Below are 17,150 nucleotides of genomic sequence, written 5' to 3' on the forward strand. Positions count from 1 at the left end.
GCACAACAGGATTGACAAGAAAACCACATGGTCCCCCATGGCCTTGGCTACCACCCCCAGTTTCTTCTGGCAGAATCACTTGGATCCATGTGGAACACTACAGTAACACTGTCCTTGGCCATCCCTTTGCCATTTCTCCAGGTGACTTCCTAGCTTCTGCATTCCACACGGTCCCACTGCTGCACATGAGGATGAACAGGTTTTGTTTTGGTGCCAAATTTGCTGGAAGTCTTCTGCCACCCAAATTGTCTTCTGCAAGGATGTGGTGCAGGTGAACAGCCTTAAAGGGCAACAGGGGCAGGGGAGCCATCACGTGCTCTTTACCATGATGAGGGGGAGCACAGGGACATACACATGTGGATACCAGCACAGAGACAACAGCAACCGAGTGAGGAACTCTGCCCTCAGTGCTCCCCAGAACCTGAGTGTCACAGGTGAGTCCTGGCACTGGAGCACGGACAGGAAACACTCCCAGGCTGCAGAGCCCCCAGGTGAGGGAGGGGACCCTGTGCTGCTCCGTGGCATATCCCTTGGCATTTGGAATGCTGGACCTCAGTGAGCAGTTCATTACAGCCTTTGGCACCAGGGACACTCCTCCCAGTCCCAGGAGAGCATCCTGCTCCTCTCCTGTCCCAGCATCACAGAAAGGGGAGAGTGGTGGTGTCACATCTAATGCAGAGCCACAGCTGGGCAGGGCATTCATTTATTGATCCCCACAGTTGATAGATAGTGGACCACGGGGTCCCCACAGTGGCTGAGTCTGTGCAGTACCTGGGGGAGCTGCAGGCTCTCAGCCTGTGCCTTTCTCCTCCCAGGTAGCAGGTCCAGCTCCCAGGCAGGGAGAGCCACTGAAGATGAGTGATTCTCTCTCTGCACACTCAGTGTCACTTCCCACCGGCTGCAGTTCTTCACGAAGTGCTCCAGTGTTTGACCCTCGCAGGGTCTCAGGTCCAGCTCCAGCCCCGGCTGCTCACAAAGTTTGACCCTCCTTCAGGTGCTGTGGAGGACCAGACACCAGCACGTTTTGTCTCAGGCATTCTGATTGTTGGGAGAGGGAAACTGTGATCGTAAGAGAGGGTCCCATGGAGGTGCAGCAGCATGTTCTGAGCCATGAGCTCAGTTCTCACCCCTTAAGACTCCTGTTCAGGATGTTTGCGTCATCTCCCCCTCCTCTTCCTCCCCGGGCTCACTTCCTCTAAGAGGGCGCCAAAAAACTTTGTGGGCAGTTTTACGTGAGCGGCTGCAGCAGCTGAACTACAAAGAGCAGCAGCTGAACTACAAAGAGCAGCAGATCGGTGCGTTTCTCTCTCATGTGTTTTTTTTTTTTAACTCACTCTCTCAGTCACTTCACTTGTTAACCCCAGCTGGAAATATCAGAAATAAAAATATGGGTTTGTAGGCGTATCGCAAAGTGGTAAGATATCCAAGTCTCAGAGTGGACTTGGGTGTCAGGGTCTTTTTCAGCCGGTTAAGGGAAATATAAAAATTCCCAAAATTAAAATCTTTCGGGGCCACGTGAGAGTTTGGTACACAGGGGTTTCTTTTCTCTCTTTGGGCTAAGAACAAAGGAAGATCCCTCACTTTTGACAGAGGATGGCCAGTGGCCAGTTAGAAAGAAGGGAAAGCCCCTTTTCAGAGAAAAGAAACCTTTTTAGGCAAAAGCGAATATATTAAGCTTATCTGAAAAAGGTGGGATTTTGTAAAACTATAAAAATGCATGAAATTTAAACCCAAGGGGTCTTTTCTCCCCAAAGAACTCGGTGTGAGACTAGAGCCAGCACGCTGAATAAATTCTTTCTTTTTGTTTCATGAGTTTTTGCCATCCTGAATTCAAGGGAGAAGTTTTTTCTCACAGAAATACTTCTGGCACAGTCTTTGGAGGAAGAAACAGCTGCGAAAAGTAAGACTAAGAGGAAAATCCAAGAGCACTTCAGTTCATTGAAGTTCTTGAAAAGCAGAATTACTCCCATTTCAAGCTGATTGACTGGTGACTGTCAATTCCCAGGGAAACCCCACCTTCATTCTCTATGTAATCTGTCAGTGAAACATCAGTCTTAGAGTAAAATCATCTGTGATCTTCAGGCAGAGCCACACCCTGAGTTAATCCTTGATCATCTCTGATCCACAGATTGAAGACACGGGGATCGTTCTCACCTGACAACCGGTAAAATCCAGCTCTAATTCTGAACTAAGACACAGTTTGTGGGCGTTGAGCAGGATCTCTGCTTGTCTTAAACTTCTCAGTAGCATCAAAGCTCCATTTGCACCTAATTCCCTACAACACCAACACGGAGCCCTCCTGTGGCAGAGGAGATGTGACCTTCTGGCAGCAAAGTAACTCTTGGGCACAGAAATGCTGCATTTAAAATTCAGAACCTGATCCTTCTGTTCATTTCCCTCCTGCAGGTGAAAGTTTCTCTGGCAAGAGGAAAAATAGCTGTCCTATATCAGTGCTCACCTTTCCTGACTCAGGCAGGTAAGCAGGTCTCTTTTATTTCTCTCCCTCCTGAACAAGTGGTGAATGTGGTGGTATTCCCCCTCTGGAAAGGGCTGTTGGGCCCAGGGACCCCCTGGGGGCAGGGCCTTGAGGCAAAGCAGGGCTGATGATAACTCTGGAACCTTCTTCTCCGTAAGCAAGGCTGGTTCCAGCTGTGCCCACTTGGAACTGTTTCCTGCCAGAAGCTGAAACAGTAGGAAACTGCCCTGATTTTATGGGAATTTGGGATGACAATAACTCTGAGAGCACCCAGGGCTCAGCTGCATCTGCAGGAATGTTACTGAGCTTAAACTGTGTCCTGGTATGTCTGTTCAGCAGTGCTGAACATGAAGCCTTAGGGGACAGAGAAACTCTGTGTTTGATTGTTGTGGTGAGATTTTTAGGCCTATTTTCACTTGTCTTCTTTTGAAAAGCATTCAGCTTGTTTGGGAATGTGGGTTTGGTCTCTGAAGTAGTAACTGATGACTTGTTAAACAGCGAGGTTTCTTTTGAGCCCTCCTTGGATGACAGGGAAATTTGTAAAAGTTGGATGTAAAAAGACCATGACATTTGTCAGAAGAAGTATCTGTGTTGCTAAACAGGGTATGTAAGGTCTCAGCAAGTTCTGGATGGAATTCATAGGTAAGATGTTCCAGTCTTGTGACATTTTGCATTTCCAAGCCTCTAGTTCCTGATCTAGAGGCAAAGAGGTTTCTGCAAGTCCTGTGTCATATCTGCCCCTTCCCAAATGCCTGATTTAGTATCCAACCCTGATAATATCTGAAACAACCCCTGAGACTTCTTTTTAGGTGACTGAGGAGCAGCCCTCTCATCTCTAATCAGGATTAACCTCTTTCCCATAGTAGATGTCTAAATTAATACCTCTGACAAAATTTCATATGGCCTCATGGGATAATGGACTGCAAAGAACAAACTTAGTGCATGTCCAAGCCCATGAAAACAGGAGGAAGAGCAGAATTTAACAGGACAGTTTCCAGTTGCAGTTTGACATTCAATGCCCTGAGCTGCCTGTGGAGTTTATGGACATGTGGGCCATGTGGTTGGTGGAACTGAGGCTGTGGTCATGTCACCCCAAGACCTGTGGCTTGTTGAGCGATGTGAGACTGTCCTGGTTAAACCCAATGGCCACTAAGTACCACAGAGCTGCTCGCTCACTCCCTGGCCCCCGGCACCCCCTGGGCGGGGAGAAGAATTGGAAAGAAACAGTAAACCTTGTGGGTTAAAAAAATAACAGCTTAATAATTGAAACACATTTTAAAAATAACTAGAATAAGATAAATAATAAGAATTGTAATTTAAAGTAGAGAGGGAGAGGAAGATGGAGAAGGAGAGCGAGAGGGCAGAATAAAACCCATGTGATGTCCAATTTTGCTCACCACTCACTGACTGATGCCCAGCCTGTCCCCGAGCAGAGATCAGTCCCCTTCCGGCCAACTCCCCTCAGATAATATACTGGGAATGATGCTCCATGGTCTGGAATATCCCTCTGGCCAGTTCAGGTTACCTGTCCTGGCTGTGCTCCCTCCTGGCTTCTTGTGCAGCTCCTCACTGGCAGAGCAGGAGACACTGCAAAGTCCTTGACTTGGGCTGAGCACAACTGAGCCACAACCAAAATATCAGTGTGTGATCAGCATTATTCTCATCTTGAATCCAAAACACTGCCCTGCACCAGCCACAAGGAAAAAAATTAACTCTATCCTGTCCAAAACCAGAACAGAAACCTCTGAGTGCCTGTTTATCTCCATGTGCCAGAAACAGAGCTGAGATCAACCAGCTCAGAGGAAAAAGCCTCTGCTCTGGAGATCAGAGTGGAGACAAATCCCCATCATGGTGATCTGTGGTGAATTGGATGAAATCCCTCCAGGAGTCCATGTCCCTCCTTAGCAAGTGAAGAGGGACAATTTGTGATTAAAACCAGGTGAATTGAACACTTCCCCTGTCACTCCACTTGTGCCTACCCAGCTGGCCAAACATGGCAGGACATCCCAGGACAAGAATTAATCCAGAATTACTGATGTCTGCCTTGATCCACCACCAGGCCTGTTCCAACTGCATCTGATTTAGTCCCATGAGATGTAGCTGTGAGACCTTATGGCTGGAAGTAGGGATGTATCCAGAACTGCAGTGCAGGGTGATTAACTCTTGCTTGGAAACCATCAGGGTGTCTCACCTTCCTCACTGCTCACTAACCATGGAATATTGAACACTAATAAAGTCATAAAGATACCAAACTAGAAGTGTTGCTATGAGGACTGAGATAAGGACTGTCAGTCCCGCTCTGGAAATGTCAAAGTTCGCAGAGAGAGCCAGAGCCAGAGAGGGGAAGGATCTTTAGTGTAGTGCAGCAAAGCTGACCCTGGTGCAGCTCCCTAAATGATTCCAGGTTTGTGCTGGAGCTGATGCACTGTCACCCTGCAGCCTGAGGGTTCCCAGGGAGAGGGAACTTCAGGATAGCAAACACCATGGATTCCCCATCTCCAAATGTAGGCGTGGGAGGGGGTAAATTATATCTTCCTTCTTTTCCCCCCAGCTCAGAGCATGGACAGAGAGACTCCTGCAACCCAGACCAGAGATTTAAACTGGTGTATTAATTAAGTTGTCCATCAAATTTCACAGCAGGCAGTGGGGGCTGGGTTGAATTTTCCTCTCTTGCATCCCCTGTCACAACTTCCTGGGAGCACGTGTGACTGAGAGAAATTCCCAGAAGCTGCAAGGATAATTGAGATCTCTGGAAAGGCACAAGTTCTCTTGATGTCTGAACTCAACTGTTTGAGTGCTTTGCACCTTTAGAAATCACAGCTGGCAAGTGCCAGGTGAGAGAGATCAGGGGGCTTTGGGACAGGATTTCCCTTCCTTGTCCACTTCCCTTCTGTGCCTGTTCCAGGTCAGCTGCAGGATTGTCCCACCTCTGTGACTGCAGGGATGGACCAGAGGAGATGGCTCCCGTTGGCTCTGACACTGCTTCCAGCCTGGTTTCTCCCTCTCTCCTATGACTTTGGGCTTTTCAATTTCCCCAGTTACAATTTTGTCTCAGAGGAAAGAAGAAAAGGAGAAAGTGAGTAAATGCTCCAAACCACAATGAATTTATCTTTTATAAAAAGAACACGTGAGCCATTTTCAAAGGCCATTAATTCTGCTTTCCTAAGATTTTTTCAGAACTGACAATTTCCCCAAAAGATCTCTGAGGTTTTTATTTTTTTCTCTGGCATTCTTCATTGATGAAGGTGCATGAACAGAAGGGACCAATGTTATTAGTGAATATTTGCAACTGTCATTTGTTCCTCATTGTGTTCCCCCACTACTCTGTGTCCTTCACACCAGTACTTTCTCTGATTGATTCCAGCCAAATGCTCACTCATGTTTGATTTCCACAGAAAATTTTGAGCTTAGCTCTCCCCAGAATGTAGTTGGAATTGTTGGCCAGGATACAATCCTTCCTTGCACCATCTCTTCCACAAAGCCACTGGACAACCCTGAAGTGCAATGGAAGAAGATCACAGATGGACATCCAGAGGACATCTACACATACGGACAGTCTGGTGGTGAACCAATGCAGAAATACCATGGGCGGACATCACTGCCGGGAGATGGATTTGCCACTGGGAACGTGTCCCTGATGCTGAAGAATGTCCAGCCAGCAGATGAAGGAATGTACAGTTGCACTGTGACATCCAGGGACTGGAGTGCTGACAGAGCCACCGAGCTCAGCATTGCAGGTTGGAGACTCCCTGGGCTGGGAGGGGAAGGGGGGAAGCTCTTCCAGAGGGAAAAGAGCTCTCTGAAAGGTCACTGTTCCCCAGCTGATGCCCCTCATATGACCCAAAATGTCACCTCCCCACTCACAGCAGCCCTTGGGCCACATGGCTCCTGCTTTTTGATCCATGGGACACTTGATTTCTAAGTCACTGAGGGGTCTGTAAGGAGCCAAGAAAATTCAACCCATGTGCCAACATCCAGGAGGTAATAGGGGAATTGGTGATCTGACTGGCCCATGAGGGTCATGGCAGCCCTGGTAGTTTTAGGCAAGAAGGAAGGAGCTTTAAAGCTGAATGTTGCAGGAGACACAGAGCCTGCACTGCCTGTTGGAAGGCAGCTGCATTGTGTGGTGAAATGGAGCAGGCAGGAATAGCTTGGTAAAGCTGCAAAGAGACTGGGGCTGAGTTCCTGTGGCAAGCGATGTTGTGCAAGCCCCATGCCCAGCCTGAGCCTTGTTATGACCCGTGTGGGGCTGGAGAGCTGCAGCAATCCCTGCTGGGGAGGTGTGAGCCTGCCTGGGAGATAGATAAGTGCTCAGCATCCCTGGCTGTGGGACTGATAGGAATGGTGCCCTCCCTCTGGGGACTCCTCAGCTGGGCTAAGGAGATGTTCTGGGCTCCCAGTTCCCCCCAGATGGACAGTTGGCATCGTTTGTGTGCAGGGATCGATAATGTCAGGTGGAGCTGGTCAGCCTGGAGTCACTGAGCAAAAATAGCACTGAATCATATCATGGTTTGGGTTGGAAGTGACCTTCCATTTGCTACTATTGCCCAGGACAAATTTCTATGAAATCCAGCTCTGACCCAGCAGTGGAACTCAGAACCATGTGTGGTGCATCCCCCTCACCACCCTGGCACAGCTTTGGCACAGTCCCTGGGCAGTGGCCATCTGTGCCCACCTGTAGTGCCGGCATGGACTGGGGAGGTGCCAGGGAAAAAGCTGAGTGGGCTTTAGTGCCCTGTGTCCTGCTTTGACAATCCTCAAACTTGGACCAGCCTCCTACAGATTCATTCTAAAAGAGGGATACAAACCACACACTTCTCCCTGCCAGCTCCATGGGATAGTGGGGAGCTGAGAGACAAACCCATCCCACACTGTAGCTCTTTCTCAGCCAAAGGAAATTTGGCATTTATGGCAGATGGAGTGGGGGATCTCAGAAAGACCATTGCAAAGGTTGGGTTAAGGACTGAGAGAAAGTGGCAGCAACTTCTGGAAGAAGCAAGAACTGTGAATCCAAGGTAGAGCTGGTTCCATGGAAACACACTTTTCCCACTCACAAACTCTCTTGCCTTTAAGGTACCGGGGAAGTGTTCCTTGAAATTCTGGGCCCTCACGGGCAAGGGCTCGAGCTTGGCTGCAGATCACACGGATGGTTCCCCGAACCTACTGTCCAGTGGGTGACTGAGGATGGGCAGGGTCTGTTTGCAGACACTGAAATACAGCAGGACAGTGAGAAAGTCTTCAGTGTGTGGAGTCGAGTCACAGTTACGGGAGAGGAAGTGGGAAAAGTCACCTGTCAAATCCTGAACCCCTTGGTGCAGATGGAGAAGAAAACTACTGCGCGTCTCTCAGGTGAGTCCCATCGCTCTGAGAAGCCTTTGCTGAAGGCTCATTGTCTCAGGAGCCCTGGAAGGCCCTTTCCAGTGCCAGGGAAGATGACAGCTCTCCAGTTCAGCCAGATCCCAGAGCAGCCTGGGGCACTGCAGGCAGGACAGGTTGCAGTGAGAAAGGAGCAGGGTCCCTCTTGCCCCAGATGCAGATCCCTAGGGAAGGCAGGTTCTGCCCACCCATGTAGGACTGACTGGGACTATTTGTCCCTTCATCTCCACAGGAACTCTTTGAGTGGGTGCTCAGATTTTGGGGAAAAGATTGAATATTGCCACTGATGACTCAGGTTTTTTCTTTTCAAAGGTGCTGCTTTTCCCCGTGTGTCTCCATTTGTCCCTGCCTTCTGGACACTACTCACTTTATTCCTTCTCACATTGGCTGCTGGTGCTGTTCTGGTATTTCGAGGTAAGGGCTCTTGGTTCACAGGACCTCATGTTTTCAGAAGGCTGTGGGAGGTCAATCCCTGTGAGAAAGTTCTCTGCAGAACCTGCTCTGGCAGAGGGTGTTCCTTGTGCATGGTAGAGGAAGGCTCTGAACAGATGGCTCAGGTGAAGTGGCTGAGGGTTTTACACATCACTTCTGGGGTTTAGTTTCACTCTTTGACTGCAAGGGATCATTTCTCAGCCCCTTGTGAGACTGGTCTGACAATTAGCATGAAATATCATGTAGAGTTTGCCTCTGGTCTGTAGAGTAAGCAGACCTAAGCTCTCCTGCAGGTAGGAGCTTTCCATGTGCTCCTCTGTCATCCAGAGGCAGAAGGGAGATGCCTCCACAGGCAGCTGAGAGCTTGAGGGACCATGGTACCTACAGACAAGAGGAGGAAGGAGGGTGGGTTGGTGGACTTTTCCTGTGATGAATTAGAAGGGTCCCTTCCTCTGCCTCCACTGGGCTCATCTACCCAAGCCTCCAGTGGAGCTTGTTCATCGGAGCTGGACCTTTTTCCCCAAAAGTGTCCATGGTGCCTCCCATCTTGGAAAGGGCCTCTCCAGAGATCTCTGTCTCCGCAGCCATGGCTGGGCAGAGGGCTGACCCTTCCCTCGCAGCTCTCCTGAGCTCACACCACTTGCATCTTCTGAAATCTGCGCTGAAGCTGCATCTGAGCATGTGTCAGGAATGGACATGGACCTGGAGAGTTCCCACAGAGGATGACAAACACCCAGGGAATGATCACTGTGAGCACACAGGGAAGGGAGAACTGCAGCTCATGAAGCCATGGCAGACGGGGGCTGTTGCAGACACCTCTGGACAAACTGGCTGCTCATGACTTGGATGGGTGGACTCTTCAGTGGGTAAGAAACTGGCTGCTGGCTGGGCCCAAAGGGTTGTGGTGAATGGAACTACATCCAGTTGGGGACGGTCTCTAGTGGTGTCTCCCGGACTCAGTTTTGGGGTCGCTCCTGTTTAACATCTTTATTGATGCACGAGGTTAAACAAGGCCAAGGGCCGGGTCCTGCACTCGGGTCACACCAACCCCCTGCAGCTCCAGGCTGGGGGAGGAGTGGCTTGAGAGCTGTTCCACAGAAAGGGACTTAGGGGTGCTGGTTGACAGACAGCTCAATATGAGGATTTAAAAGCCAGGGAAGAGATCAGTCGTGGTGCCCACAGGTGCACAAGCATGGGAATGCCCCATCCTTTTTTTTTCCAAGGATGAGTGAGTTCTTTTCCAAGGACACTGAACTAGAAAAGATTCTCTGAGGAAAGAGAAGCTTGGAGCACACAAATCAGTAAATAAGAAGGACGTATTAAGAACAGCCCTTTGGAGAAAGACTTGTGAATGATGGTTGATGGAAAACTCACCATGAGCCAGCAGTGAGCGCTCACAGCCCTGAAACCAACAGGATCCTGGGCTGCACCCAAAGGAGGGGGGGCAGCAGGTCAAGGGAGGAGATTCTCCCCCTCTACTCTGCTCCTGTCAGACCCTGCCTGGAGCCCTGTCTACAGTTCTGGTGCCCCAAGAAAAGAAGGACATGGAACTGTTGAAGCAAGTCCAGAGGAGGCCAAACAGTTGATAAGAGGACTGGAGCACCTCCCCTGTGGAGACAGGCTGAGAGAGTTGGGACTGTTCAGCCTGGAGAAGAGAAGGTTGTGTGGAGACCTCACAGCACCTTCCAGTATCTGAAGGGGTTACAGGGAAGGCAGAGAGAGACTCTGCATGAGGAACTATAGTAATAGGACAAGGGGAAATTTAGATTAGATATTCGGAAGAAATTCTTTCCTGTGAGAGTGGTGAGATACTGGAACAGGCTGCCCAGGAAGACTGTGGATGTCCCAACCCTGGCAGGGTTCAAGGCCAGGTTGGATAAGGCCTTGAGCAACTTGGTCTGGCGGGAGGTGCCCCTGCCCATGGCAGGGGTGTTGGGACTGGATGATTTTTAAGGTCCCTTCCAACCCTTAACATTTTATTATTCTCTGTGGGAACTGAGTCTGAGTTTCTTGTCCCATCCCTGCACAAAAAAAGAAGGCAAAATCAAAACCATTTCCAGGTGCCCCCTTAAGTGCAAGCTTTGTTTCTCTGAGGTGAGGAGAGAGAGAAGGAACAATAAAACACACTGAGAAGAGACCCTCAAAAAGACAATTTAAAACAGAAGTTTTATCATCTGCAGGGCAGATGGGTGGTCTCCTCTTCAAGGGGGTAATGTCAGTGTCATAGGGATACCTCTCTTTTTTCACAGAAATGAAAGTGGTGGAAAATACCACAGGGGCCCTGGAATCCATGTGGAAGAGGGACACCTCCATGAAGTCTCCCAGAAAATTCAAACTCTGCAGGAAGATTTCCAGAACATGCAGCAGTCCACACAGTGTGACATTCAGTTGCTCAGAACAGACCTGGAGAACAAACTAGGTGAGCAGGGCCATTCCCCAGCAAGACCTTCACGTCTCTGAAGGCAAAAGCTGCTCTACAGGCAAACTGTCCTGTGAGCTCATCCTGCACAACTTCTCAAAGGGGATGGGGAAGGACAGTCCTTACATGGGGAACAGCTTTTGTGATCCTGACACTGGAACACCTCCATGCTGAAATTTTCTCTGCAGGAGCTCAAGGGCCCTCTTCTCTCCTTCATCTTTGTAAAGAGTGTGTACTGTGGGTCCCCTCATTCCCTGATACTTGTTAAGGTTCCCCCTTGAAGTCCTGTCCCCATCTCTCTCACTGTCCCCACTGCCCTTCTCCTACTCCTCCACTGCTGGTCCCAGGCTGGGGGAAGCTGGGCTGTGCCCACCCTGCATGTCTGTGCCCATGAGGAGCCCTACCTGTGCTCCCCTGCTCAGTTCAGGGGCATCTCAGCAGGCAGTGCAGGAGGTGGGGCAGGGGAGGGCACTGGCAGCACCCGGCACTCTCTGCCCAATGTCTGGGGACCTTCCCCTGGGCAGGCACAGAGCCCATGTCCTGAGCTCTCTATGTCTCTGATATGTCAGAACGGTTCGCAATTTGAAGTCCTTCTTCCACGTCTCTCCCTTTCCCCACTTCTCTTCTTCATGGGAAAGTGTGTTGTCTCCCATGGTTCACAGATTCATTCTGGAGAGATGGAAAGGGGTGGTTCCTACCCTCCATCCTGCCCATCAGGCCTTTTGGGAAGGGTCACAGGACCTCTGCTCTTTCCCCAGCCCTCAATCAGTCAGTCAATCCAAAGCAGTTCAAAGAACCAAGCAGGGAATAACCCCAGGCACCATTCCAGGCTGGGGGTGACCTGCTGGAAAGTTGCTCTGCCGAGAAGGACCTGGGGGTCCTGGTGAACAAAATGTTTTCCCAGAGTCAGCCATGTGCCCTTGTGGACGAGGACAATGGTATCCTGGGGTGCATTAGGAGGAGCTTTGCCAGCAGGTCAGGGGAGAAGCAGCCCTGGTGATGCACATCTGGAGTCTTGTGTCCAGGAGATACTCAGGCAGTAGCTGGGCTGCTGCCTGAGGAAGGGGTAGCCTTGCAGGCAGATGGGACCAGTGAAAATACAGCTCCTGCCATTCTGTGGCAAACCAAACAGATCTCCTGCAGGGAAATTCAGCTCCTTGTTTCCTATCCCTTCTCCCCTGCCACCAGCAGACCATTTTCCTTCTCCTCAAGAATTCCAGCCTTGATTTCAATGATAGTTGGAGTTGTTGCTGCTAAAAGACAAAGCATCCCAGTGCCTCAGGCTTTGCTCTCTTTGGAGGATGGCCTCGGACTCCTCAAAGTACTTCATAAGTTAGAGAAGCAGCGTGTTACTCCAGGAGAACATCATCCCTTTGGCCAACAGCTTGGGCTGACTCTGAGCACACTGGGGCCCAGCAAGCCTTGACAAATCCACTAATTGCCTGCTTTTCTCTTTTCCCACAGAGCTTTTCAAAATACAGTACTACAAAGAGAAGCATAGAGGATATCGTGCAGGTGAGTCCTCAGAGCCTGAGGGCAGCTCTCGAAAACATGTCCAACCCCCTCAGAGAACTGTTTGGAGAAGAATATGCTCAGATCAAGGGTAGTTTGATGACTTTTTTCCCTGCCCTGTGCTGCCAAAGGCCCTGCCTGTGCCTGTCAGGAGCATCTCAGCTGTGGGAAGCAGGGGCAGCCGGCTTGCACTGGCCACTGCAGCCCCCCCTCCCACTCCTGCTTTGGCCTCTGTGGTCTTTCAGGAAAAGTGTCTGGAGCTGATTTGGTTCCACTGCAAGATCAGCTCCTTCTTCTTTAAATCTGAGCAGAGCTAGAGGAGCTCAGTTCATGCCATTGCCCCTTGCTCGAGTCCTGCCAGGGGTTCTTCCCATTCACTGCTGAGCATGGAAAGCTGAGGCAAGAAACATTTTTGTGGCAGTGCAGATGACTCTTTCACCATGTGGCAGCAATATCTAGACTGGTGCTGTCCTGTTATTTAGGAGAAACTGCCTAAAGTGTGAAAATCACCTTCAGACTTTGCCTAGGAGTTAATCCTGACACCCAAAACTAATTGCAGCTGCTGTCACCTCCTGGTCCTTTTCCCCAGCAACACAGAGATGGAGGGAGAGGGTGTCCAGCCCCACAGGCTCCTCCTTGAGGCTGCCTGCTGGAGGCCCAGGAGCTCTGGCTGAGTGCCTGGCACTCGGGGTGTGCAGGCTGCCACTCTCTGTGACAACAGCTCAAGGAAGGGAGGGGAGAAGCTCGAGGTGCCCTGAGGCTACCCAGGGAACCTGAGCATTGAGAGGGGGGAAGGACAAATGGGAGGGGGATGAGGGCCCAGAAGAGAAAGGCTCAGAAAAGCAGAGCTTGTGTTTTCTGCTCCTCACGGCCTGACGTGACCATTGCAGTTGTTGTCACCCTGGACGCTGCCACAGCTCATCCCGGATTGGGAATATCTACAGATGGGAAGAGAGTGAAAGAGGGAGGTTTCGGCATGCAAGATATCATCAGAGACTTCTCCAGCAATGAGAAGAGATTTGATTCCCATCTGTTTGTGTTGGCAAAGCAAAGATTCAGATATGGGAGGCTCTACTGGGAAGTGTCTGTTCAGGGAAGAAGAAACTGGGCCTTGGGTATTGCCCGGGAATCTGTGACTCGCAAAGGGCCACTGACTCTGACCCCTAAGAATGGCTTCTGGGTCATCGGGTTGGCAGATGGGCGAGACTATTGGGCCTACACAGATCCTCAGACCCGTCTGAGTGTGAGTGGGGAGTTGGAAGTCATTGGGATCTTCCTAGACATCCTAGCCAAGGAGGTGTCTTTCTACCATGTGTACGATAAGGAAGCAGCTCTGTACACTTTTAGCATTGCTGATGGCAGCAGCCAGAGAGATGAATTCATTCCCTTCTTCTCCTTAGGCTCTGCTACTGCAAACCATGATCATCGGGCTCTGGTAATAGTGTAGATTTTTGATGATGTTGAATAGTTTACTCCACATTTCAAAGCTCAGTAATGTACAGCCAGTGATGAAATCCCATTGTAACCAGGCTGCTGCCTAATTTGTGTCTCCTGAACAAAGCTAATGAAGGACAGGACAGATCTCTCAGAGTGGTCTGCTCTGAGTTTTTTGCCTTATGGATCAGAGTGAAGAATGTTTTGAGGGAAATTCTATGTGCTCAAGAAAAATAAATGTACTTTAATGTTTGTATGAAAAAAAGTGGTGTGAGGGACTGAAAAAAAAGTTATTAAAATTATTACTGGCTCAAAACAGCTCTGTGTGTGTGAGAGGGGACAGATCAGATTCTGCCAAGGTGCAATGGTGCTCTGCCCCCATGAGAGCATCTCGTGCATCTGTCAATCACTGGCACACCGGTAGCACTGCCCCACACCACACCCCAGGGGACCTCTAACCCAGATCTCAAATGGCCGGCAGACCAGAACCCCACCTGGGGGTCATGGCCACAGGAGTCTAGAGCAAATACAACCAACATCATGAGGCCCTCCATGTGCACGGCCCTATCGTTCTTCGATTTGTGTTAGCTGGTTCTATGCTCGATCTAAGGCAGTAGCTATAATTCTCTCTCTCTCTCTTTTTACTTCTTAATTTCCTTTTCTTAATATTTGAGTAACTTAAACTTGGATGGGCTGGAATTTGCTAAATCAATGCTTTGTGAAATGCTTTATGTTGGTTGAATGCTTCTTTTAAACTTTTTCCAAAATTTGCCAGTAAAAGTGTGTTATTTTGACCCCCTGAAAAGCTTTGCAGCATTTCTCCAGTGTGTGGCCTCAGGGTATAAAAGTACCAAAGGCCCTTTTAATAAATCTCTCGGGTGGATTTTTGAAACCGGGTACCTTTTGACATAAAACCCCTTCAATGAGCTCATGAGAAGAGCCTGGGGTCTTACAGGTTGAGTGTGAGTTTTTCTGAAAATCCTAGTATCTTTTTCCTGTTTGTCTATGAGTTGACATTTGTTGAGGAGGGACAGTAATGGAGCAGCTTTGTGGGCACCTGGAAACCAGTCAAGGTCACCCCACCACATATCTCCACATGGCTTTGGAATGTCTCCAAGGCAAAGACTCCATAGCCTCTCTAGGGAACTTGAACCTGGGCTTGGTCACTCTCAAAGTAAGAAAGTGTTTTCTGATGTTTAGAGGTACCCTCCTGTGTTTCAGTTTTTCCAATTGCATTATGTTCTGTCCCTGGCACTTCTGGGAAGAGCTTCCTTCAGGTGTTCATAAACATTGCTGAGATCCCCCCAAGCCTTCTGCTCTCCAGGCTGAATGGTCCCTGCTCTCCCAGCCTTTCTTCTGATGCCTGAAAAGCCAGAAAATAACTCTTTAAAACTCTTTTTGAGGATTAGGAAGCAAAAGCACTCATTTATTACAACAAGCCAGATGCACAGGAATATTTTCCAAAGTGTGCATCCCAAACTACATAGGTGTTACAACTTTATACTGTCATCTAATGACAATATTTGGACATTATCTCACCTGTTACACTCACTTCCAAAGCCATTCCTGTCTTAGTACCACCCTCAGTACGCCTCCCGAATTTGATAGAGAACTCTTCATCTCGTTAAAATCCCTTTTCTATTGAAAATCTTAACAAAGACCATTAAACAGAACTTTTAGGAATTTTGCACAAAACTACTAGCTGTCTACAGGTACTAGCAAGCTATACTAAAATCTATATGATATAGATTTTAAGGCATCACTTCATGGGAGAAATCCTCCAGTCCCTAAGTCATCTGTGTGGGAATTCCCTGGACTCTCTCCAATCTGTCTGTATCTCTTTTGTCCTGGGGAGCCCCGAACAGCAGCTGTAGCCTCTCCAGTGCTGAGCAGAAGGCAAAGATCCCATCTCAACCTGTGGCCTCACTCCTCCAGTATTGCCCGGGATACCACTATCCCTTTGTGGGAAGAGCAGGTTCCTCAGCTTGGAGCCCAGCAGAGCCCTCAGGTCCTTTTCTGCCCAGATGTTTTGCAGCTGGGTGTCCCCCAGCATGTGCTGATGCCTGGCCTTGTTCCTTGCCCTTCTCCTTGCTGACCTTGCAGAGGTTCCTGTCAGCCCCTTTTTCTCCAGCCTGTTCAGGCCCATCTGGATGGCAGCAGGACCCCGAAGCACATGAGCCACACCTACCAGTCTGGGATCATCCTCCAACACGCTGAGGGCGCTCTCATCTCCAGACCTGAGGTGTGTGTTTCCTTTCCTCTCTGTGTCTGGTTTGCTTCAGGGCGGTTATTCTGAGCAGTTGCCACATGCCTGCTCACTCATCTGCCCACCGGGGGCAAATCAGGCTCTGCCAGTGCTGCCTCCTTCACCCTGCAAGCTTTGAACTGGGATGGGGCACAAAACCAGCTTGTTCTCCTACATGTCTGAAAGGGACCATGATGGGGGACTTTCTGCTGCTGGGCCTTACACCCACAGCCCTCTCCTTTCCTCAATGGCACCGGGAGGGAGCTGAAATTCAGACACATTCAGCACTGTCCCCTTCCTGCCCTGAGCCAATTTCTCTTTTTTCCTACTGGCTCTGAGACCTTGGGCCAAGGTTTTGGAAAGGCCTTTCAGGGTGTTTGTGAGGCCTCCTGTGTTTTGTCTAGAGAGATGAGGAGCACAGGGGGTGATTTCCTCGATTCTTCTGATAACAAGGAATAATACTGATAGGAATAGGCAGATCCATCAGGTCAACAAGTGGCTCCGAGACTGGTGTAATCGGAAAAATTTTGGGTTTTTTTGACCATGGGTTGATCGACTCAATACTTGGTCTGCTGATACCTGATGGGATGCACCAGTCTCAGAGGGGAGAAAGAGTTCTAGCACAGGAGCCAGAGGGATTGTTGACTGAGCTTTCAACTGGCTTGAAAGGGGGAAGGAACAAAACCAGGCTCACCAGTGATGAGTGATGTAGTGCCAAAACTTGAGAAAATGAGCACTAATGGGATCCCTCAATCTGCTTCACGAGTACTGGCTGCAATGGACCACACCTGAAATGTTTCTACACCAATGCACCAGCACGAGGAACAAAGAGGAGCTTGAAGGTTAAGCCCAGTCTCAGAGGCATAAGTAGAACCCTGGTGGGATGAGCCCTGTGACTGGAGCGCCCTGTTGGATGGTTACAGGCTCTTCAGGAGGGATGGGCAGGGCAGGAGAGGCAGAGGGGTGGCACTGTATGTAATGGAAGGGTTAGAATGTGTGGAGCTTACAGTTGGCAATGGCACACTTGGGAGCCTCTGGCTAAGAATCCAAAGCAAACAAATAATGCTGACGTCACCATGGGAGTCCGGTACAGACCTCCCAGCCAGGACAATGACACCAATGAATTATTCTTTGAGGAATTAAGGGGCACTTCCAGGTCAACAGCCAAATTCCATGTCCTCCACTTGGGACTCCCCAGCCCCATTTGTCCTTTTATCCTCATGGGGACCCAGCAGACCCCCCCAGTTCCATGTCCT

The 17,150-nt window shown here is 49.6% G+C and overlaps 1 protein-coding gene across 1 annotated transcript; it reads left to right on the forward strand.

Annotated features, from left to right (window-relative positions):
* Window positions 1-1,199: 1,199 nt before the first annotated feature.
* Window positions 1,200-14,245, forward strand: LOC116800111 (butyrophilin subfamily 1 member A1-like). Its single transcript, XM_032713690.1, has 10 exons — window positions 1,200-1,295; window positions 1,836-2,164; window positions 2,407-2,476; window positions 5,382-5,552; window positions 5,872-6,213; window positions 7,550-7,825; window positions 8,165-8,414; window positions 10,534-10,703; window positions 12,168-12,218; window positions 13,106-14,245. The coding sequence occupies exons 4-10, from the start codon at window positions 5,420-5,422 to the stop codon at window positions 13,660-13,662; spliced, it is 1,779 nt and encodes a 592-aa protein (XP_032569581.1). The 5' UTR covers window positions 1,200-1,295; window positions 1,836-2,164; window positions 2,407-2,476; window positions 5,382-5,419; the 3' UTR covers window positions 13,663-14,245.
* The last annotated feature ends 2,905 nt before the right edge of the window (window positions 14,246-17,150 follow it).

Source organism: Chiroxiphia lanceolata, chromosome 31 (genome assembly GCF_009829145.1).
Source record: "Chiroxiphia lanceolata isolate bChiLan1 chromosome 31, bChiLan1.pri, whole genome shotgun sequence".
NCBI classification, from domain to species: Eukaryota; Metazoa; Chordata; class Aves; order Passeriformes; family Pipridae; genus Chiroxiphia; species Chiroxiphia lanceolata.

Excerpts from the sequence above, each read along its gene's own strand:
- LOC116800111 (XM_032713690.1), top strand. The coding sequence starts at position 5,420 with ATGGACCAGAGGAGATGGCTCCCGTTGGCTCTGACACTGCTTCCAGCC. Across the intron at positions 7,826-8,164 it reads AACTACTGCGCGTCTCTCAG|GTGCTGCTTTTCCCCGTGTG; the intron begins GTGAGTCCCATC and ends TTCTTTTCAAAG. Across the intron at positions 12,219-13,105 it reads GCATAGAGGATATCGTGCAG|TTGTTGTCACCCTGGACGCT; the intron begins GTGAGTCCTCAG and ends TGACCATTGCAG.